Here is a 24026-nt window from a genome sequence, read left to right on the forward strand (position 1 = left end):
ACAATTGACATCACAAAGATGCTGCAGAATGATGTGTCGATCTCGGGCAGGTGTTGTGACTCTTGAGTCTCCCAGTTGGTGGCGCTGTCATTGACAGAGTGTGTCTGGTTATACCGTCTCGCCAGGTTTGAAATCGCTGGCTGTGAGCACCCAAGACGGCGAGCCACAGCACGCTGCCCTCGTCCAGCCTCCAACATGCCGATCGCGTGAAGGCGCTGCTCTCTCGACAGCCGTGGCATACTGTTTTTGTTTTTTTTCTTGTAATTCAACAGCTGAAATCACTCCTTATCCAGTGTCCAATCAACTGTCTCACTAATTAGGTGATTAAGTGCATATGCTTCAGTCACTCAAGCGTGTCATGGTCAAGGATGAATGATAGAGTGATTACAAAGAAACCAAAAACATTTAGTCAATATCCTTCATTTAAATACCTTATTATTTTTTTTTAAAATAAACATGTTGTAAGAGTGATAAGTTTCTTTTGATGTGTGATATATTTCTATTGGTACAAAAAAATAATGTTACAGGTGTTAGGTTCTAGGAATGGACGAAGGGGTCTGTCTGTCTGGATGTCATACTTACATGTCAGGAGACCGGGACCAGAGAAGAGGGGCGGTTCTGGTCAAACCGGGACGTCTGGGACACCCTAGGAATATGATTATTTTTTTAATTGCAATACATTCTTAAAACTGAAATAGCTATGATACTGAATTGTGGGGTTGACAGTTTTTATGGAGAGTCTTTATTATTATTATTATTATTATAATTATTATTATTATTAAATAGAATCCATACAAAATAATACCTCCAGTTGAATTGATATTGGTCAGACCTTTACTTGAACACATCACAATTCAAGCCATATATTGAGTTAATATAAGAACATAAGAACACAAGCCATATATTGAGTTAATATGAATATACTGCAGTAGAAATATGAACTGCTTTACAGCTATGGAAGAATGCATTGCTAGATCATATAAACCAGAAACAGATATCCTATTCCTAAACAACGTCTGGTATAGCGAGACTTGACTTACCTGACTAGTAATAACAGTGACGTCATTGGTTGTGGGGCTGCATTAATACCTCACTCAACATGGCCGCCTCGCCCGTACGCTTTCCATATGTAACCCTTAGCAACGCGGACACAGTGTTATTTTCCTCAACCAAAACACAGAATTGATTCACGAGGGTTGCAACTGTTGTGTTTGCACCCATTACATTTAATCCAAGACGGCACAGAAATAAAAATATATATATTTTGTATTTCTGTTCCGGTGAGTGAGCCGCGTCGCTTCCGCCGCGGTGAGGCGAGTGTTGCTGTGCGGGTTGGTTTGCAGCATGGCTGACAGCGGCGTGGCGGAGTCTCTTCTTCAGCGGCTCGATCAGGCGGATGGCGGCGTTGACAGCCAGCAGGCGGCGGCGAGTCTCGGGGTGGATCATCAGTTGGTGGTCGGTGCCGTTAAGAGCTTGCAAGCGCTCGGGGAGGTAAAGGGTCCTGGCGACGCGGCGCTGCAAAATGAACGGGGAGGGGAGGAAAGTGATGCAATCCGAGCCCGAGTCTGTGCAAGACGCAGCGCTGCTGTACTCTGAATACCGTGCTTAAAAAAACTAACAAATGGGTAAATGATTCAAACAGAGCGCTCTGAAGCCGTCTCCAGTTTATCTAAGTCGGTTTTGGGTGGCGGGCAGCCCATTCTGGAATTGTTCGAGTCTGGTTCTGCGCAGTTCTAGAACGGGTCGTGTGTTCCAGAGCCCTTCTAGAACAGCTTCAGGACGAGGCAGTGTTAATGTAGTTTGAAGCCGAAACGTTGGTCATGTTGTTAAAATGTTACCGAAACGTGTGTTGTCAAAAAAAACAATACGCGGGTGATATAGGGTTTGTTAGCTTGGTGTCACACAGCCGTGGATATTAATATATTATTATTATTATTATTATTATTATTTATTTATTTATTTATTTATTTATGTATTTCTTAGCAGACGCCCTTATCCAGGGCGATTTACAGTCCTAAACAAAAATACATTTCAAGAATCACAGTACAAGTATTAATACAATTAAGAGCAAGATAAATACAATGACTTCGGTTCTAGCAAGTACAAGTATGACAAAACACGATTCAATAACGGAGCAGATAACAGTGTCTGTGATAGTTACATCAGGATATAATTAAAAACAAAATACCACAGATTAAATAACACTTGACAGATTACAGTACTCTAAAGTACAGGATTAAATGCAGTAAAATAGGGGGCAGATAAGAGCAAGTAAAGCACATTTAAGGAAGAGTGATAAAGTGTCCAGAGGGAAAAGAGGAGTTTCTACAGGTGCTGTCTGAAGAGGTGAGTCTTGAGGAGGCGCCGGAAGGTGGTCAGGGACGGCAGTCCTGACTAAGATAGGATGATGTACGGTACTGTATATTCAATCTCACCTCCCGGTCTTTTCAATATACAGTGGAATACTGTAGGCATAAAGTCGTATACACTGTATAGGGTTTCCATCTACAGTGGGACAGTTCAGGCTTTTCAACTCGCCTCGCAATGCAAAACCAAACCATCCAGCAGGTTTTACAGGTAACCTTTAATCATCAATTTCTTAACACCTGGAACAATTTCAGTGTGATCAATTAAGCAGGTGATTTATTAAGTTAAGCCATTTAGAGATCATTTGGTACAAAAAATGAACTACCCTTTTCAGCCCTCAATGGCCTGGATTACATGCCTGGAAAATGTCATGACTTCTCTGTCTACTGTCATGACTTATTTAAGGTGGTACGACTGAATTATAATTTGAGATCGTTTTGGTTTGTTTAATTTAACAATTCCTGCTTTGAAACTTCATGTTGTATTTGATTTTTTTGTATAATGGATTACATTTGTATTCAAACATAAACTAAACATAAACCAATATTGTAATCCCGACCGTACCACCTTAAATAAGTCATGACAGTAAACAAGTCATGACATTTTCCCAGCATGCAAACTGGCCCGATGACCAGAGTTCCCTTAATTGAACAAGTTATTCGCTTAATTGATCAATAACTTCCATGTGTTCCCAGTCTTTAGAAATTAGACATTTAGGGTGACCTACAAAACTTATCGGACAGGGGCTCTCCAGGACCGTGTTTGGGCAGCACTGGTGTAGGGTTTCTTATGATGTCTTTTCTGATGAACGGACGTGCCCAATATGTTTAACACTTTTCTAATCAGACCAATTAAAATGATTGGATTGCGGTGTCTCCCATCTGATTGAGGTTCTGGGGGTTGTGTCTGCAGGTGATCTGCGCTGAGCTCCGCTCCTCAAAGCATTGGGAGGTGACAGAGGAGGGGAAGGAGATCGCGGAGAAGGGCAGCCATGAGGCACGCGTCTTCAGCTGCATCCCAGCAGAGGGCATGGCTCAGAGCCAGCTCATGGTAAGGGCAGTGCCTGTCTGTGTGCTGCGGGGGGGTGGAGGCAAGACTCCTGCTGCATAGCAACTTCGCCCATTCCAGGTTTTAATAAGAGCTTGATTAGCCGCAGTGTAACAAGCTCAGGGGTGTCGTTGTAAACTCATAGTGAAGCCAGGATTAAACTGCTGTGCAGTGGGAGCCTTCTTTCCATCCCTGAGCTACTTGAGGTTAAATAAATCTCTTTGCATTCAGCCTGTGAAAATATATTACAATAAACTTTGTAAAAAGTTTCAGCAAGTCTTCTGCAGCTTGCAAGATGTTTCAGTTCTTTCGGCCTGCCTGCATGTCGCCCTGCTGAGTGTGGATCGCTCTGGCTGGGTCTCGGAGCTCACAGATTTCTCTTCTGTTGTAGACGCTGCCCAGTGGGAAGGTGGGCTTCAGCAAGGCGATGTCTAACAAGTGGATCAAACTGGACAAGACTGCAGAGGGAGGACCTCGAATCTGCAAGAGTGTGAGTTCACTGGCCTCCTGCCTGCAGCCGCGTGCCCACTGAAAACACCTCCTCAGTGCCAGCACTCCTCTGCCCAATCAGAACGCAGTTGTGCTGGCACTGAAATCTTAAAAAGGAGCTGACAAAGTGAATTCCAATTTTGTAAGCGCCGCACAGAAACCAGGACCGGAGATTGGAAATTAAGTAAGGGATCAGCTGTCCTCGACCGCCGTGGGAACTGTGTGTCGAGACGCTGGCTGTGCGCTGGTCCAGCCTTGTGTGTCCCTCACCGGTCTGTCCCTTCTTCCAGGTGGACAGTATTGAGGACACCGTGAAGGACAGGCTGCAGCTCGTCCAGCATGGACAGGCAGGGAGTCTGGAGGAGAAGGAGAAGAACGAACTGAAGAAGAGGAAGCTGCTGTCCGAGGTGTAGGTGCTCACAGACAAATAAAAGTGAAATCTGTTGATGTTTCTTGCCAGTATTCCAGATTGTGAGCAGCAAAGGGCGCTGAGGTCTCAGAAATGACTTTCAGAACATTGCATGTTCCAGGAAACCATGTGGGGTTCCAGAACCTTGAATAATACTGCTTGCTAGTTTTAAGTTGGTCTTAAAGCTGCAGTTATGAAATACATCCATGTGTTTTAAACATGGTTAAAGAAATCTCTGTTTGCAAGCCATGTTTTCAGTTAGTGTTGCAGTTCAAGTTCCCCGCGCCTTCCATCCTGTCATTTTAACCAATCAGCTGCTTCCCCTATTGGCTGACATGCTTGGCAGCCAGTCACATGACCCCCAGAAAACACCGCTGGGGTGAAATGACCCAGGAAATGAAGCAGTAACGGGCATTGGAAAGTGAGAACTTTCTTTAACCCAGCGCCTGACCCAGTGCAGGGGTTTCAAAAAAAGTTATAAACGGATTGCAAAATAAATCGGAAGCCTTCAGCATCGCTTCATCCAGATTCCGAATGGAACAACTCCAGCCCAGCGGGATTACTGGCTTGATGGAAATTTTAATTAAGCAAATGCACAGGGGAGCGCAGGATGGCTCTGGGTGCGTTAGTTTAATACATTGAAAAACGATTTCAGTGATAAACAGGAGCCATGCTGTGGGCTTGGCTGCTGAGAGGATTGGTAGCATGATAAGGAACTGCTTGACCTGATTTCAAATTCAGACAAGGTCATGAAGCCATTACACTGGAGTGGAACTGTGAAACAGAATGCTGGGGGATGGAATGGGTTACCTAGTCATGTTGCTGAAGGAGACTCTTCTTCACACAGAGAGTGGTGAGGGGATGGAATGGGTTACCTAGTCATGTTGCTGAAGGAGACTCTTCTTCACACAGAGAGTGGGGAGGGGATGGAATGGGTTACCTAGTCATGTTGCTGAAGGAGACTCTTCTTCACACAGAGAGAGAGGTGAGGGGATGGAATGGGTTACCTAGTCATGTTGCTGAAGGAGACTCTTCTTCACACAGAGAGTGGTGAGGGGATGGAATGGGTTACCTAGTCATGTTGCTGAAGGAGACTCTTCTTCACACAGAGAGTGGGGAGGGGATGGAATGGGTTACCTAGTCATGTTGCTGAAGGAGACTCTTCTTCACACAGAGAGTGGGGAGGGGATGGAATGGGTTACCTAGTCATGTTGCTGAAGGAGACTCTTCTTCACACAGAGAGTGGTGAGGGGATGGAATGGGTTACCTAGTCATGTTGCTGAAGGAGACTCTTCTTCACACAGAGAGTGGGGAGGGGATGGAATGGGTTACCTAGTCATGTTGTTGAAGGAGACTCTTCTTCACACAGAGAGTGGGGAGGGGATGGAATGGGTTACCTAGTCATGTTGCTGAAGGAGACTCTTCTTCACACAGAGAGTGGGGAGGGGATGGAATGGGTTACCTAGTCATGTTGCTGAAGGAGACTCTTCTTCACACAGAGAGTGGTGAGGGGATGGAATGGGTTACCTAGTCATGTTGCTGAAGGAGACTCTTCTTCACACAGAGAGCGGTGAGGGGATGGAATGGGTTACCTAGTCATGTTGCTGAAGGAGACTCTTCACACACAGAGAGTGGTGAGGGGATGGAATGGGTTACCTAGTCATGTTGCTGAAGGAGACTCTTCTTCACACAGGGAGTGGTGAGGGGATGGAATGGGTTACCTAGTCATGTTGCTGAAGGAGACTCTTCTTCACACAGAGAGTGGGGAGGGGATGGAATGGGTTACCTAGTCATGTTGCTGAAGGAGACTCTTCTTCACACAGAGAGCGGTGAGGGGATGGAATGGGTTACCTAGTCATGTTGCTGAAGGAGACTCTTCTTCACACAGAGAGTGGGGAGGGGATGGAATGGGTTACCTAGTCATGTTGCTGAAGGAGACTCTTCTTCACACAGAGTGTGGGGTGTTGTTTGAAGCGCATGGTAAGCGGGCGTGTTCGTATGTAGGGAGTGTGTCTGAACAGCCCGTGTTGGATTTGTTCACTGTTTTTTTTCTCTTTCCAGGACAGTAAAGTCTTACTGGATCACCAAAGGATGCAGTTTCAGCACCACCGTCACTAAGCAGGAGACAGAACTGACGCCTGAGATGCTAGCCAGGTGAGTGTGAGGCAATGCAATACAATGGGAGGGAAGCAGTGTGGCTCTAGTGGAGCTGAGGAGGGACTGGGAGGGAGGGAAGCAGTGTGGCTCTAGTGGAGCTGAGGAGGGACTGGGAGGGAGGGGAGCAGTGTGGCTCTAGTGGAGCTGAGGAGGGACTGGGAGGGAGGGAAGCAGTGTGGCTCTAGTGGTTAGAGCTGAGGGACTGGGAGGAGCAGTACATTTTCTACCAATGCAGAATGACTAGTGCTGTGTAGAAACTCGGGTTCGAGTAATTCCCTTTTACATGTTTTGAAGTTGTTCTTCAACTTCTCCTGTGTGTGTGTGTGTGTTTATCGGAGTTCGTTTGCTTCTCCTGTGTGTGTGTGTGTGTTTATCGGAGTTCGTTTGCTTCTCCTATGTGTGTGTTTGTGTTTATCGGAGTTCGTTTGCTTCTCCTGTATGTGTGTTTGTGTTTATCGGAGTTCTTTTGCTTCTCCTGTGTGTGTGTGTGTGTGTGTATTTATCGGAGTTCGTTTGCTTCTCCTGTGTGTGTGTGTTTGTGTTTATCGGAGTTCGTTTGCTTCTCCTGTATGTGTGTTTGTGTTTATCAGAGTTCGTTTGCTTCTCCTGTGTGTGTGTGTGTTTATCGGAGTTCGTTTGCTTCTCCTGTGTGTGTGTGTTTGTGTTTATCGGAGTTCGTTTGCTTCTCCTGTATGTGTGTTTGTGTTTATCGGAGTTCGTTTGCTTCTCCTGTGTGTGTGTGTTTGTGTTTATCGGAGTTCGTTTGCTTCTCCTGTGTGTGTGTGTGTGTTTATCGGAGTTCGTTTGCTTCTCCTGTGTGTGTGTGTGTTTATCGGAGTTCGTTTGCTTCTCCTGTGTGTGTGTGTGTGTGTGTTTATCGGAGTTCGTTTGCTTCTCCTGTGTGTGTGTGTGTGTTTATCGGAGTTCGTTTGCTTCTCCTGTGTGTGTGTGTGTGTGTGTTTATCGGAGTTCGTTTGCTTCTCCTGTGTGTGTGTGTGTGTTTATCGGAGTTCGTTTGCTTCTCCTGTGTGTGTGTGTGTGTGTGTGTGTGTGTGTGTTTATCAGAGTTCGTTTGCTTCTCCTGTGTGTGTGTGTGTGTGTTTATCGGAGTTCGTTTGCTTCTCCTGTGTGTGTGTGTTTGTGTTTATTGGAGTTCGTTTGCTTCTCCTGTGTGTGTGTGTGTGTGTGTTTATCGGAGTTCGTTTGCTTCTCCTGTGTGTGTGTGTGTGTTTATCAGAGTTCGTTTGCTTCTCTGTGTGTGTTTGTGTTTATCGGAGTTCGTTTGCTTCTCCTGTGTGTGTGTGTGTGTTTATCAGAGTTCGTTTGCTTCTCTGTGTGTGTTTGTGTTTATCGGAGTTCGTTTGCTTCTCCTGTGTGTGTGTGTTTGTGTTTATTGGAGTTCGTTTGCTTCTCCTGTGTGTGTGTGTGTGTGTTTATCAGAGTTCGTTTGCTTCTCCTGTGTGTGTGTTTATCGGAGTTCGTTTGCTTCTCCTGTGTGTTTGTGTTTATCAGAGTTCGTTTGCTTCTCCTGTGTGTGTGTTTATCGGAGTTCGTTTGCTTCTCCTGTGTGTGTTTGTGTGTTTATCAGAGTTCGTTTGCTTCTCCTGTGTGTGTGTTTATCGGAGTTCGTTTGCTTCTCCTGTGTGTTTGTGTTTATCAGAGTTCGTTTGCTTCTCCTGTGTGTGTGTGTGTGTGTTTGTGTTTATCGGAGTTCTTTTGCTTCTCCTGTGTGTGTGTTTGTGTTTATTGGAGTTCGTTTGCTTCTCCTGTGTGTGTGTGTGTGTGTGTGTTTATCAGAGTTCGTTTGCTTCTCCTGTGTGTGTGTTTATCGGAGTTCGTTTGCTTCTCCTGTGTGTTTGTGTTTATCAGAGTTCGTTTGCTTCTCCTGTGTGTGTGTTTATCAGAGTTCGTTTGCTTCTCCTGTGTGTGTGTGTGTTTATCAGAGTTCGTTTGCTTCTCCTGTGTGTGTGTGTGTGTGTGTGTGTTTATCGGAGTTCGTTTGCTTCTCCTGTGTGTGTGTGTGTGTTTATCGGAGTTCTTTTGCTTCTCCTGTGTGTGTGTGTGTGTGTGTGTGTGTGTGTGTGTGTGTGTTTATCGGAGTTCGTTTGCTTCTCCTGTGTGTGTGTGTGTGTGTTTATCGGAGTTCGTTTGCTTCTCCTGTGTGTGTGTGTGTGTGTGTTTATCAGAGTTCGTTTGCTTCTCCTGTGTGTGTGTTTATCGGAGTTCGTTTGCTTCTCCTGTGTGTTTGTGTTTATCAGAGTTCGTTTGCTTCTCCTGTGTGTGTGTTTATCAGAGTTCGTTTGCTTCTCCTGTGTGTGTGTGTGTTTATCAGAGTTCGTTTGCTTCTCCTGTGTGTGTGTGTGTGTGTGTGTGTTTATCGGAGTTCGTTTGCTTCTCCTGTGTGTGTGTGTGTGTTTATCGGAGTTCGTTTGCTTCTCCTGTGTGTGTGTGTGTGTGTTTATCGGAGTTCGTTTGCTTCTCCTGTGTGTGTGTGTGTGTTTATCGGAGTTCGTTTGCTTCTCCTGTGTGTGTGTGTGTTTATCGGAGTTCGTTTGCTTCTCCTGTGTGTGTGTGTGTGTGTGTGTGTGTGTGTGTGTGTGTGTTTATCGGAGTTCGTTTGCTTCTCCTGTGTGTGTGTGTGTGTGTTTATCGGAGTTCTTTTGCTTCTCCTGTGTGTGTGTGTGTTTATCGGAGTTCGTTTGCTTCTCCTGTGTGTGTGTTTGTGTTTATCGGAGTTCCTTTGCTTCTCCTGTGTGTGTGTGTGTGTGTGTTTATCGGAGTTCCTTTGCTTCTCCTGTGTGTGTGTGTGTGTTTATCAGAGTTCGTTTGCTTCTCTGTGTGTGTTTGTGTTTATCGGAGTTCGTTTGCTTCTCCTGTGTGTGTGTGTGTGTGTTTATCGGAGTTCGTTTGCTTCTCCTGTGTGTGTGTGTGTTTATCGGAGTTCGTTTGCTTCTCCTGTGTGTGTTTGTGTTTATCGGAGTTCGTTTGCTTCTCCTGTGTGTGTGTGTGTGTTTATCGGAGTTCGTTTGCTTCTCCTGTGTGTGTGTGTGTGTTTATCGGAGTTCCTTTGCTTCTCCTGTGTGTGTGTGTGTGTTTATCGGAGTTCCTTTGCTTCTCCTGTGTGTGTGTGTTTGTGTTTATCGGAGTTCGTTTGCTTCTCCTGTGTGTGTGTTTGTGTTTATTGGAGTTCGTTTGCTTCTCCTGTGTGTGTGTGTGTGTGTTTATCGGAGTTCGTTTGCTTCTCCTGTGTGTGTGTGTGTGTGTTTATCGGAGTTCGTTTGCTTCTCCTGTGTGTTTGTGTGTGTTTATCGGAGTTCGTTTGCTTCTCCTGTGTGTGTTTGTGTTTATCGGAGTTCGTTTGCTTCTCCTGTGTGTGTGTGTGTGTGTGTGTGTGTGTTTATCGGAGTTCGTTTGCTTCTCCTGTGTGTGTGTGTGTTTATCGGAGTTCGTTTGCTTCTCCTGTGTGTGTGTGTGTGTGTTTATCGGAGTTCGTTTGCTTCTCCTGTGTGTGTGTGTGTGTTTATCGGAGTTCGTTTGCTTCTCCTGTGTGTGTTTGTGTTTATCGGAGTTCGTTTGCTTTCTCTGCACACAGCGGCGCGTGGCGTGACAAGAAATTCAAGCCGTACAACTTTGACGCCCTGGGCATCATCCCCGACTGCGGACACCTCCATCCGCTGATGAAGGTGCGCACACAGTTCAGACAGATCTTCCTGGAGATGGGGTGAGTGCCTGTCTCTCTGTCTGTCTCTCTGCCTGTCTCTCTGTCTGTCTGGGTGATGTTTAGACACACATTAGCATGAAGGCTGTAAAGGGTTTCTCCAGGCTTGTTTAGCTCGGAGGTCGAGGCTCGGCGCTGTATCGTTCGCTGGAACTCTTTCTACCAGACCAAGCGTTACAAATCCCTGCTGCGTTTTAATTCTGTGGTTTTTATTCTCGCAGTTAAACCTCATTTCTGGGTCTCCTAGTTTACTGTTTCACTTAATTATAATTGGACACTGTGATAGTAAAGCACAGTTTGAGAGAGAGAGAGAGATTATAAATCTGTCATTTTTAAATTCAAAATGAAAATAACATAGAATATAATTACTAAAATCTAGATCTAGTTCAGGGGTGGCTGAAGCGGTCTCTTCCACTCCTGGTCTTTGTTCCAGCCCTGCTCTGAATGGTTTAATTCAATCAACTAACCCCCTATCCAGATCCTGAAGTAGTTTATTATGTCACCTGTTAAACCTGGAGTGGAATGGCCCTCCAAGACCGGGATTGGACCCCCTCTCCCCTGATTAAGATGTTTTCTCCAATGGGGAGGAGGTGTGGTGAGTGGGAGGGGTTAGAACTGCCCTGCCTGTGCTCTGATTGGTCCTTGCCTTTTCAGCTTCACGGAGATGCCGACCAATAACTTCATCGAGAGCTCGTTCTGGAACTTCGACGCCCTGTTCCAACCCCAGCAGCACCCGGCCAGGGATCAGCACGATACCTTCTTCCTGTCCGGTAAGTACAGCTCCAAAAAACCCATCGCATGCAGCGTGAACCGTTTCAATGATTTATTCCAGCAGCTGTCAGAATAGAATAATTAAAAAAAAAAAAAAAAAAAAAAAAAAAACAGCAGTTGTGTTTAACTGAAACGCTCAAGAGGGCAGAGTTTAGGAATACTGAAAGACTTCAGACTTCAGATCAGCTTTATATGCGACCAAAACGCTCTGTGAAAGACCCAGAGTGCAGCAAGCAACAGCCCAACGAATAACAGAAAGCCCTTTGGGAATTAGCACACCACTGCACCAGAATACACAGCCCTGCAGAACTCCTGCTAACCACCATCCTCCCCTACCTTCTCATCCTTCTGCGCTGACCTTTCTAACTCTCTCTGTCTTTATTTCTTTCTACCTCTTTATTTCCCCTCTCTTTCCAATTCTGCCAGCCCCTCCTCCTGTCCCATTGGTGGATAATCAGGACACACCCACCCCTCGTCATGTGACCATTAAGAGACCAGTCACACTGTCAATCGGGCAGGGAGTCCACACCCCGGAATACTATAAGCAGTCCATTATTATTATTATTATTATTATTATTATTATTATTTATTTCTTAGCAGACGCCCTTATCCAGGGCGACTTACAATTGTTACAAGATATCACATTATTTTTTACATACAATTACCCATTTATACAGTTGGGTTTTTTACTGGAGCAATCTAGGTAAAGTACCTTTCTCAAGGGTACAGCAGCAGTGTCCCCCCACCTGGGATTGAACCCACGACCCTCCGGTCAAGAGTCCAGAGCCCTGACCACTACTCCACACTGCTGCCCGCATTGATATAGACACTGAAACGCTCGCCGCTAAACTGGTTTGTTTTATCCTAGACCCGGCCATCGCCACGGAGTTCCCCCTGGACTATCTGGAGCGAGTGAAGAGAGTGCACTCTGAGGGTGGCTACGGCTCACAGGGGTAAGAGGCAAGGGGGCGGGGCGGGGGGCAGCAGTGTTTCTTAACAGTGCAGTACAAAACAGCCTTTCATCCAAAGCGTTTCACTCAAAGAAAATTCACCGCTAAAACCAGTGAATTGAAATACAAACTGAAAAAGACAAACGGGGGGTTTAATTGTGAAACTAGAAAAGAGAAAAGCTGGTTTGTAAAACTAGAACCCTTTCAAAAGATGTCAGATGTAGTTTTGAAAAGCCAGCAGGCCGGTTGACGTTGACCGCTGTGCTTTTAGATCGCTTGCTTATTCCGGTAAGTCTTGCCTCCTAAGACGACACGCTGAAGAGACAGGCAGAGAGCTCAAGCCTTTTTAGACCGTGCTGCCTGGACTAACTGCTTCTGAAGTTTAGTTTTCAAAGAAACAATCTGTTTTATAATGAGACGGACACAGTTTCACAGCCTCCCCTACAGCAGTTCTGTTAGGAAGTGCTAATTGAAAAGGTGTCGGTTTTATCAACGCGCTTGTCGAGGCGATGAGAGGGTGTCGGGATCGCAAGACTGGAAAATTAACTTCACTGAAATGAAAAATGAACTGCATCCTCAAGATGGGCTCCCCAGACTGGAATAGGGGCGTCTCCCAACGCTAAGAGAAAGGGTGCTCCCTCCAGTCCAGGGCAGGCTTGAGGCATGGAGATTGAACTGCTCCCTCCCTCACCCCCTAAGAGAAAGGGTGCTCCCTCCAGTCCAGGGCAGGCTTGAGGCATGGAGACTGAACTGCTCCCTCCCTCACCCCCTAAGAGAAAGGGTGCTCCCTCCAGTCCAGGGCAGGCTTGAGACACGGAGACTGAACTGCTCCCTCCCTCACCCCCTAAGAGAAAGGGTGCTCCCTCCAGTCCAGGGCAGGCTTGAGGCATGGAGACTGAACTGCTCCCTCCCTCACCCCCTAAGAGAAAGGGTGCTCCCTACAGTCCAGGGCAGGCTCAATTGTTGATGTGCTGTTTGTAATGTCTGGCTTCTAACAAGTCAAATGTGTTTGAACGTGGCTAACTGGCTTTCATTAACAAGGTATTAGCTGCACTTTTAAACCCAGTTCCTGTGTATTGAGAACAGCAAGTCAGTGAGGGAGGCTGTTTTTAAGAACATAATAAAGTTTACAAACGAGAGGAGGCTATTCAGCCCATCTTGCTCGTTTGGTTGTTAGTAGCTTATTGATCCCAGAATCTCATCAAGCAGCTTCTTCCCAGGGTGTCAGCTTCAACAACATTACTGGGGAGTTGGTTCCAGACCCTCACAATTCTCTGTGTAAAAAAGTGCCTCCTATTTTCTGTTCTGAATCTCCCTTTATGTAATCTCCATTTGTGACCCCTGGTCCTTGTTTCTTTTTTCAGGTCAAAAAAGTCCCCTGGGTCGACATTGTCTATACCTTTTAGGATTTTGAATGCTTGAATCAGATCACCGCGTAGTCTTCTTTGTTCAAGACTGAATAGATTCAATTCTTTTAGCCTGTCTGCATACGACATGCCTTTTAAACCCAGGATAATTCTGGTCGCTCTTCTTTGCACTCTTTCTACAGCAGCAATATCCTTTTTGTAACGAGGTGACCAGAACTGAACACAATGTTCTAGATGAGGTCTTATTAATGCATTGTAAAGTTTTAACATTACTTCCCTTGATTTTAAATTCAACACTTTTCACAGTATATTGTTTTGATCACAGCTCTTTTAATAAATGCAATCCGCGTGTTTGTTCTGTAGGTACAAGTATGACTGGAAGATTGAAGAAGCGCAGAAGAACATTCTGAGGACTCACACCACTGCCGTCAGCGCGCGCATGCTGTACCGCCTCGCTCAGCAGGTAGGGGGTAGTGTTGTTATTTGCTGTCACTGTGTTTCAATATGAATCTTGCATTGTAACCCTGTGCTGCCCTGTAACACCTGTAAGTCGTCTTGGATAAAGGCGTCCTGCCAAATAAGTAAACCCGAGGTGTGGAATGTGTCTCGCAGGAGGAGTTCACCCCAGTGAAGTATTTCTCAATCGACCGCGTGTTCCGCAACGAGACTCTGGATGCCACTCACCTGGCAGAGTTTCACCAGGTGGAGGGCGTGGTGGCAGACTACGGGCTCACGCTGGGGGACCTCATGGGAGTCCTGCACCAGTTCTTCATCAAGCTGGGTGAGTCCCACTGCCGGGCTGGTCCCGGGTTCAAGAAATCTCACACAATCCGAAACGCTAAGCGATTTTAGCACCGAGAATCCGTGGAGTAGTCTAACAGGCGCAGTGCAACACTTGGAGCAAAACCAGGCACAGTATTTAAATAGCGACAATATATCACATTATTTTTTACATACAATTGCATTATTTTTTGGACATTATTTTTACATACAATTACCCATTTATACAGTTGGGTTTTTACTGGAGCAATCTAGGTAAAGTACCTTGCTCAAGGGTACAGCAGCAGCATCCCCCACCTGGGATTGAACCCACGACCCTCCAGTCAAGAGTCCAGAGCCCTAACCACTACTCCACACTGCTGCCCATATATAAACTGTATGCTGTGTTTCTCTTCTCTTGTGTCCAGGAATCACTAAACTCCGCTTCAAACCCGCGTTCAACCCCTACACAGAGCCCAGCATGGAGGTGTTCAGCTACCACGAAGGTAAGACTAGTCGTTATCTGAAGCGACTTGCAGAGACAAGGGGGTGAGCTGTGAATCATCGTCGCTTCCAATCTCAGTGTGTGTGTGTGTCAGTGTGTGTGTCTCTGTGTTTCTCACTCAGGTTCCTGTGCTGTCTCTCTCAGTGTGTGTCAGTGTGTCTCTGTCAGTGTGTGTGTGTGTGTGTGTGTGTGTGTTTGTGTCTCTATCAGTGTTTCTCACTCGGGTTCCTGTGCTGTCTCTCTGTGTGTGTCTCTCAGTGTGTGTCACTCGGGTTGCTGTGCTGTCTCTCTGTGTGTGTGTGTATCTCTGTGTGTGTGTGTGCGTCTCTCTCAGTGTTTCTTACTCGGGTTCCTGTGCTGTCTCTCTGTGTGTGTCTCTCAGTGTGTGTCACTCGGGTTGCTGTGCTGTCTCTCTGTGTGTGTGTGTATCTCTGTGTGTGTGTGTGCGTCTCTCTCAGTGTTTCTTACTCGGGTTCCTGTGCTGTCTCTGTGTGTGTGTGTGTGTGTGTGTGCATCTGTGTGTGTGTGTGTGTGTGTATCTCTGTGTGTGTGTGTGTGTGTGTGTGTGTGTGTGCGTCTCTCTCAGTGTTTCTCACTCGGGTTCCTGTGCTGTCTCTGTGTGTGTGTCTCTCAGTGTGTGTTACTCGGGTTGCTGTGCTGTCTCTCTCAGTGTGTGTGTGTGTGTGCATCTCTGTGTGTGTGTGTGTGTGTGTGTGTGTATCTCTGTGTGTATCTGTGTGTGTGTGTGTGTGTGTGTGCGTCTCTCTCAGTGTTTCTCACTCGGGTTCCTGTGCTGTCTCTGTGTGTGTGTCTCTCAGTGTGTGTTACTCGGGTTGCTGTGCTGTCTCTCTCAGTGTGTGTGTGTGTGTGTGTATCTCTGTGTGTATCTTTGTGTGTGTGTATCTCTGTATCTCTGTGTGTGTGTGTGTGTGTCTCTCTCAATGTGTGTGTGTGTGTGTGTGTGTGTGTGTGTGTGTGTGTGTGTGTGTGTGTGCGTCTCTCTCAGTGTTTCTCACTCGGGCTCCTGTGCTGTGTCTGCTGCAGGTCTGAAGAAGTGGGTGGAGGTGGGGAACTCGGGGGTCTTCCGACCGGAGATGCTGCTGCCGATGGGGCTCCCTGAGGGGGTTTCAGTCATCGCCTGGGGACTGTCGCTGGAGAGGTGAGTGGAGGGCCAGAGGCCTGGGAGTCTCCACAGTGTGGCCTCATTACAGTCTTTCTGACCATGTGAGTGAACTCACACATACACTGCAGTGTATTCTGAAGCACTGGGTGCTGGGGATCTGAGAGCAACTAATTCAATACAGTCTAGTGTAGAGAACTCAGTGCTGTACTGGAGATCTGAGAGCCAGCTAATTCAATACAGTCTAGTTTAGAGAACTCAGTGCTGTACTGGAGATCTGAGAGCAGCTAATTCAATACAGTCTAGTATAGAGAACTCAGTGCTGTACTGGAGATCTGAGAGCAGCTAATTCAATACAGTCTAGTATAGAGAACTCAGTGCTGTACTGGGGATCTGAGAGCCAGCTAATTCAATACAGTCTAGTATAGAGAACTCAGTGCTGTACTGGAGATCTGAGAGCAGCTAATTCAATACAGTCTAGTATAGAGAACTCAGTGCTGTACTGGGGATCTGAGAGCCAGCTAATTCAATACAGTCTAGTATAGAGAACTCAGTGCTGTACTGGGGATCTGAGAGCCAGCTAATTCAATACAGTCTAGTATAGAGGTCTCCTGTACTGGGGATCTGAGACAGTAAATCCAGTGCTGGGTAGTCTAGAGCACTCGGACTCTGCTGTGCTGTGCTGTGCTGGTGTCTGGGAGCCAGCTAGTTCATCCCTTGAACACTGGTCCTCTGATCCAGTGTATTGATCACTTCACTTGTCATTGGGACGAGGCTGGCGGAATGACCCTGTGCTCTTCGGGTCGATCGATTCCATTAAGAGAGCTGCTGGAGACGGAGGTGCTTCCTGTCTGCTGGCGGGCGCAGAGGAGACCTAGAGAGCTGTCTCTGTTTCTGTGAGCAGACACCGGGCAGTCTGAGAGGAGACCTGCACCACACGCACACACACACTGACACACAGAGACACACACACACTGACATACACACACACACACACTGACACACGCGCACGCGCACACACATCTGATTCCAAGCAGTCTGAGCATTGGACTTGCAATCCCGTAGCCGATGTCCATTGGGATGTAGTGGAGGTGTGCCTACAGACCGGCTCACAGTGGCTTGTGTGATGCCTTGTGCAAACCATGCGTTATTCAAAGACGTCTTACTGTTCAACTGAAAGGCAAGCTCTGCATTGAAGAGGGCAGTGCGGGGTGTGGTGCTGATGTCAGTGTTATTAACTCATCCGCCACTAGGGGGAGCTCCATTAGATCGGGGACAGTCTCTGAAGTCTAAATGAAGCACAAACTACTGGAAATGAAAAACTGCAGATGCTAGTTGCTACTACAGTCGGGTTTTTAGTAAACCCTTTTTTTTCTGGTGTTGTTTTGTTCGTGACTACAGTAGTAATGTTAATAGATGAATGGGTTTCTCCTGGGCTGTGATCTGTGCTTTGCAGTGCGGAGCGTGGGAAGAGGGTTCTGATGGGAAGGAGGTGGGGAAGCAGAGTTCTAATCCCAGGAATTTAAATCTGGGATTGCCGGGTAATCCTGCGTTTTAACAGGAACGGGGAGCACCCTTGGGTCTCGGTGTAAGAGGATTAGCGGGCTCTCTCTCCGTTGACCACCTGTTCTTGAAATCCTCTCTTGTGTAACGGCTTGTTTGTGTACCATTGCGGGGATTGCGTGTGTGTTTTTTCTGTGCCTTGTTTTATTATTTATTATTTTTCACTTGAAATAGGATTGAACCCTTTTTAAGGTACAAGGGACATGCGTGTGTCCCACAAATACAAATTATGCTAACTTTATTGTTTTTTCAATGCGACAAACAAGAGGGGGTCAGTCTCCTCCTCGCGATGCTCGAGTCGCTCTCAAATGTATTTGAAGAAGAAACCGTTTGAACGAGCGCTCGGTTCCTTGTGTCCCTCGAGGGGTTAAAGCCGTAAGCTTTCTCAGTGCAGTCTTGGCTTTTAACAAAAAGGTTTGTTGTTTTTTGAATAATTTAACCGGACGTCATGCAGAGTTACCCCATCCGGAACATTGAAGTGTGGTTTTGACCCGTTGATCTGAGCAGAATGTAGCATCAAAACTCCTTTTCACTTCTTTATCACATTCCCTTCATGGTGTAGGCAGTTGTTCAGAGTAGTTCTGGATTACTTCAATATTATCCTGTTTCTTTAAATCTACCTTTACCTGGCTTTGAACTTCAATAGAAAACTAAAAATAAGCAATGTTATTATTATTATTATTATTATTATTATTATTATTATTATTATTATTTGCTTATTTAGCAGACGCCTTTATCCAAGGCGACTTACAGAGACTAGGGTGTGTGAACTATGCATCAGCTGCAGAGTCACTTACAATTACGTCTCACCCGAAAGACGGAGCACAAGGAGGTGAAGTGACTCGCTCAGGGTCACACAATGAGTCAGTGGCTATGGTGGGATTTGAACCGGGGACCTCCTGGTTACAAGCCCTTTTCTTTAACCACACAGCCTCCAATGCGTGCGTTCGTTCGTTCGTTCTGGTGGCATTTGTATTTTTATTTGTTTCTTTTTCCATGTATATAACTGGGACTATTCTGAGATCTCGTGGCAGCCCATTTCAGTTTGCAGAAACGTATTTAACTGACGTGCTGTGAAGACATTACCCCTGCCTACCTCCACAATGAAAGCACAGTGCGTGCGTATTGTTTGTATGTCTATCGGAGTGGGATCACGTGGTGTTAGCCACTGCGCTGTACACACGCACACGCACTGTAACACGGTGCCCTGAACCTCTTCAGCCACAGTGAGTGACACATGGCAGTGTTCTGTACACTGACGTGCATTCCAGTGCTGCTCCCGTCCCGTTTCAATTCACTCCTCTCCTCCCATTCAGCAGGACAGACCGGGCGTTTCTTCCAATATTTCATTTCTTCTTTCATGTTGTTTTTCTTGCAGGCCCACCATGATCAAATATGGAATCAACAACATCCGAGAGCTGGTTGGTCACAAAGTGAATCTGCAGATGGTCTACGACAGCCCAGTGTGTCGACTGGACTCCTGAACAGGCAGGCGCGTGGACACCGCTGGCCTGAGGACCCCTCGCTCCCCTCCTTCAGTTCCTTGCCCTCGCCAGCGGCTGGGCTGCCCTGAAACAATATTGACCAGGAAGGAGGACTGTGGGTTTCTGCTCTTTGGACTGGTTGCTAGGTGATGGGTCACAAGTGAAATTAGTTTGGTGTCAAGTTTGAGTATAACAAAACTAACAGCTTGAAAAAATTCCTTTCAACACTGCGGAGCGCTCCGGAGAACTCCACTCTCAACACTGCAGACTATTCATAATCTAATATGTATATGCATGCCTGTTTTTGATTTTATGGTTCAGTATAAATCCACTCCAGTGTGTGAAACTCACTCTCCTCTCGTTCCCAGTATCAGACTGGGGCTGCAGCCGGGTCCACCCGCAGTCTGCAATCCACTCTGCACCCTGATCTTACACAAGAGGCAAACCTGTGTGTGTGTCACAATTATTTTATAACTGCTATTTATAAGTTAATTCACCAACCTCCACTATTTCCCTGACGGTATCATATATTCACAGTCGTTCAGCCTACATATTATTGTTCTGCAGTCAGAGATTTTAAACCTGTCTCTCGCGTCCTTCTCATCGGACGCTCATCAGGTAACTTCCCCCATCAGTGTGGAGAGATGCAGATCTGCAGCCTGCAATACTAACTGGAGCTGAGAGACACACACACACACACAGAGACACAGACACACACACACAGACAGACAGGCAGACACGCAGACAGACACACAGACAGACAGGCAGACAGAGACACACACAGACAGACACACACACAGACAGACAGACAGAGTCCCACTGAATTTGATTTGATCTCACATCTGCTGCTGATGGAAATGAACAAGTCCAGTTTCAAACCGCTTTCAGCTCAGTCCTGGTGGCAGGTGGAAACAGAACAGGAGTCCAGGCATTTTACTGAGCCAGCTTCATGACTGTGGAGCCCACGTGTACATAATAACCCTACATTAAAAGGCTTTGCCGGATATCTATGTGTGTTTGCTGCTTTCATGTGTACATATACCCTGCCGCTGCCATTCTCCTGCATTGAGGAGAATCCATGCAGTAGGATCGGCAGCAGTGTGGAGTAGGGGTTAGGGCTCTGGACCGGAGGGGCGTGGGTTCAATCCCAGGTGGGGGACACTGCTGCTGTACCCTTGAGCAAGGTACTTTACCTAGATTGCTCCAGTAAAAAAAAAACAACTGTAAAAACACGCCCATAAATGGAGAACCTGACTTGATCAAATGTATTTGTTTATTTTTAACTCGACTGTTCGACTCTGTTGCCCAGGTTTGGTGTTGCGAGACTTTCTCAAGGTTTGCCGTGAAAGGAACCCTCTTCTCCAGAGAAGTGTGAAAGTCGAGACCCGTTGAAACGACTCAATAACGCTGCCGTTGCACTTTCTTTTAGGATATCTAAATTCAGCACCGCTGCGTGTTTCATTGTTATAGACGGGAGGTATAAAAACACGTGGCTCTGAATCCATTTGAAGTTTGTATTTCAATAAAATAAAAAGCAGAATATTTTTTATTTTTCAATTTACCTTTTACAGGCGCCAAAAAGACTACAAGTTCACTCCTAATGAAGATAATAATAATAACAACACTTTTTAATGTACCAATTACATTTCTAAAATTCTTAACAATGCCTTCATGTTTCCATTATTGTCGTGGTCCTCTACACACAGTAATCTAATAGGAATCTTAATATACAGCATCTAGGGCTGTCAGGTATGTAAAATACTACCTCTGTTAAATTTAATACATTGAAAACACAGTTTTAAAAAAGGCTCAAACTTCAACGACGTTTCTTTTTCTCTGAAGTTATTTGTAGTTGCTCGGTGTCCAGTCGGCACACGCTGGTCCTTTTTTGGCTGGCTTTCCAGGACGTATTGGTCACGTGAGCCAACTAGACCAATAGTTCAGCAGCTTGCATATACAGGAGGTCAGGGGTCGTACCTTGTACCCGACCAGATCGGAATACCTCGCTTGAAACAACTTCATCAAAGTCATTTTTTTCAGGTCCAGTTTGTTCATTCCAATGAACAGCTGTGTTTTTTTTTTTTTCAGCCTGTAGAAAGCCTGCCCCTCCCCTGCTACTGCCTTCCCCACCAATCAGCTTCAACGGAATGTGGGCGGGCAGTTAGCTTCGGCGCTGTGGGTCAGAGTTCACTCTGTGAACCTAAAACACGACTCCTTTTCTGCATGCAGTAGCCTTCGTTGCTGTCTGCGGCCAGGCTGAGGTTTAGGGTTTGGGGTCTTATCGGTGCTGACAGAGATGGAAAGGGCCTTAACTCTCCCCCTAGCCCAGGAGGAGTGCACCTCTCTGGGTCACCAGCTTGTCAAGGTCCCCTCCAAAGCCCGTTACATTGACCTTGTTGACATAATACAGGAATCAATACAGCCAAGGTGTGTGAAGGTGATAGCACGCTTTCTCTAGGGGAAGATGAAGGGGGGTAGGGTGAAGGGTGTAGGGGGTGTGTCTAGGACGCCTGTGGGAGGGGCTGGGCGTGCTCGTGGGCGGGGCTAGGGGGCGGGCTGTCCTCCAATGGCAGGGGGACGTGCACCTCGTCCTGATCCCACACGTGGAAGGCGTTGGTGTGCAGGGAGGAGAACGCCACTGCCGGCGCCTTGGAGGGCGAGATGCAGCTCAAATCAGTGTCCTTCTCCTGCTCCTCCGGGCTGGGACCCAGAACACAGTCTGAAAGCAACAGAGAAAGGACTGGCTAAACTCGCATGGCATTGCACTGCATTCACCCGACCTCAGAGCCACGTTACTGGATCCTCAGCTGATGCGCTATCCTTGCACTATTGCACTGCTGACATGTCATTGTAAATACAGTTTGCTGTAGTCCTAACTTGCTGCATCCTAATTCATATTGTATTTTAGCAGTATTTTGATTGTAAAATGTATTTCAATATTGTTTTGCACTGTAACTCTGAACTGCCCTGTTACACCTGCAAGTCGCCTTGGATAGAGTCGTCTGTCAAATAAATAAATAATAATAAAGGGGTTTAATGGTTAACTCTTTGCTGCCCAGTGTCTGATTATTATTATTTATTTCTTAGCAGACGCCCTTATCCAGGGCGACTTACAATTGTTACAAGATATCACGTTATTTTTACATACAATTACCCATTTATACAGTTGGGTTTTTACTGGAGCAATCTAGGTAAAGTACCTTGCTCAAGGGTACAGCAGCAGTGTCCCCCACCTGGGATTGAACCCACGACCCTCCGGTCAAGAATCCAAGACTCCACACTGCTGCCCTATATATATATATATATATATATATATATATATATATATATATATATATATATATATATATATGACATTGAGGTATAGGAACATACCCTGGGCAGTAAAGGGTTACAGTATTTTATGTATTTATTTATTTATTTATTTATTTCAGGGGTGGCTCTTCTGATTGTTTACGAGCGTTTTCAGTTAAGTTTCAAACTGTAAATTTAAATGGAACGGAAAACTAACAGCCCGCATTAATATTCATATCGCCTGTCTCTCAGATTCTTGGTTATAACAACAAAAAACATCTTTAAAAATGGATTGTGGGGAACTGTTTCCAGCATGCCCCAAGCTTTGATTTCCTACTTACTGAAATCAGCTATGGCTGATATATATATATATATATATATATATATATATATATATATATATATATATAGATAGATAGATAGATAGATAGATAGATAGATAGATAGATAGATAGATAGATAGATAGATAGATAGATAGATAGATATAGATATATATATATAATGAACATAATTTAAATCTCTATCATGTAATCAAAGAAACTACAACATGATATCGCAAGATACAGTATTTCAAAATGTCAGTATATGGGAGAAAAAACTACAAAGCGGTGTGTACCGTAACATTATTCAGCAGGTTTCATTCGACTTTATGACCGAAGGGATTCTATGGAGCCTCTTGCAGCTTGCATGAAGCGCCTCACCTGCTAAGTCGTGCGCCAGGTCCGTGATGAGATGACCCACGATGGCATACGCGACCACCACGATAACGAGCGCGGCCATGAGGAGGTAGAGCACGGCTTTGGGGAGCGGGATGAGGTCCCGCTGCGGCGGCTTGTAGTCCTTGTAGAGCGGCTCGGTATTGGAGAAGGAGTACTGGTACGCGTGGCCTTCCTCGTCCGTCAGGTTAAAACTGGTCATGTTCACCATGAGATCCATGCTTTCAAATGTGGAGGAAAGTGTTTTTTTTTTCAAGAACGTTTTCTTTAGTTAAAGAGTTATATAGTTAGACTTGTGTTACAGATTTCTGTAATTTGTCAAAACAAAAAAAAAAGTGAAACTTTGTTTATGTAATTAAATTGCTATACAAAGTATTTTTGTTATTAATCATGCCTTGTCAGATTTAAAAAAAAAAAATCATAAAATGTATACTACTGAGGCATAAGGAAAATACAGAAATGTTTGAGAATTGATTTGGGAAAAAAATAATATATAACTTTATTCTACCGTTTTTTTTATCCCAATACAAATTAATAATGAAAAATTTGTTTTTTCTTATTAAATAAAAAAATAAGCTTAAAAAAAGAGTCCTTATTTTAACAATCCACAAAAAGCGTCTAATTTATGCTGCGGTAAGTTTGAAGAATTTAAAAAACAAAACAAAACAGGAAGCTCTCTTTAATTTAATGCTGACAGTAGTCGGTTTTCAAATTCCTCTTTCAGACTAGACCTTTTCCTTCCCAAATAAGTAAAATGAAATGCATACTTCAGTCCTTCAGTATCGCGTCACGCTGGCTCGGAAGACGCGCACCCGTTCTGCAGTCGCTGTCCGTGGTGCTGAACGGTCTGGCTCCACAGACTCACGCCTGTCGGTGCCCACGCGTTGCTAAGCTTGCTCAGCCCGGACCCCCCTCTTCGTGATGTCACTTCAGTCGCTTTAAAACCGGGTCTGATTGGCCGCACTCCCGTCGGTTTGCTTTTGCCAGCCAAGCGGTGTGTTGCTTTCAATGCGTTTAGCAGTAAAAAAATAGAGAAGCATGACGTACGAGATCGAATTTCAGGAGTAGTTCTTTGAGACAGGGCGGGTCTTATTGTTACGTCAGCTTTCTAACCACTTTGGTAACCAACTATGGTGGTCCAGTGGTTAAACAAAGGGGCTTGTAACCAGGAGGTCCCGGGTTCAAATCCCACCTCAGCCACTGACTCATTGTGTGACCCTGAGCAAGTCACTTCACCTCCTTGTGCTCCGTCTTTCGTTGAGACGTAATTGTAAGTGACTCTGCAGCTGATGCATGGTTCACATACCCT

At 45.6% G+C, this 24026-nt stretch overlaps 2 protein-coding genes across 2 annotated transcripts; one reads left to right on the forward strand and one right to left on the reverse strand.

The window, feature by feature from the left end:
• Positions 1–1120: 1120 nt before the first annotated feature.
• Positions 1121–19710, forward strand: LOC117409815 (phenylalanine--tRNA ligase alpha subunit). Its single transcript, XM_034016106.3, has 13 exons — positions 1121–1491; positions 3280–3417; positions 3806–3904; positions 4194–4312; positions 6374–6466; positions 10062–10190; positions 10842–10957; positions 11827–11911; positions 13639–13738; positions 13888–14056; positions 14463–14540; positions 15584–15698; positions 18601–19710. The coding sequence occupies exons 1-13, from the start codon at positions 1345–1347 to the stop codon at positions 18704–18706; spliced, it is 1494 nt and encodes a 497-aa protein (XP_033871997.2). The 5' UTR covers positions 1121–1344; the 3' UTR covers positions 18707–19710.
• A 1315-nt stretch (positions 19711–21025) lies between these two features.
• LOC131706604 (small integral membrane protein 44-like) lies at positions 21026–23565 on the reverse strand. The gene is made up of 3 exons (XM_059008001.1): positions 23485–23565; positions 22703–22938; positions 21026–21425 (listed from the first exon to the last, which is right to left on the reverse strand). The coding sequence occupies exons 2-3, from the start codon at positions 22935–22937 to the stop codon at positions 21208–21210; spliced, it is 453 nt and encodes a 150-aa protein (XP_058863984.1). The 5' UTR covers position 22938; positions 23485–23565; the 3' UTR covers positions 21026–21207.
• Between the last annotated feature and the right edge of the window lie 461 nt (positions 23566–24026).

This window comes from Acipenser ruthenus, chromosome 36 (assembly GCF_902713425.1).
Source record: "Acipenser ruthenus chromosome 36, fAciRut3.2 maternal haplotype, whole genome shotgun sequence".
NCBI lineage: Eukaryota > Metazoa > Chordata > Actinopteri > Acipenseriformes > Acipenseridae > Acipenser > Acipenser ruthenus.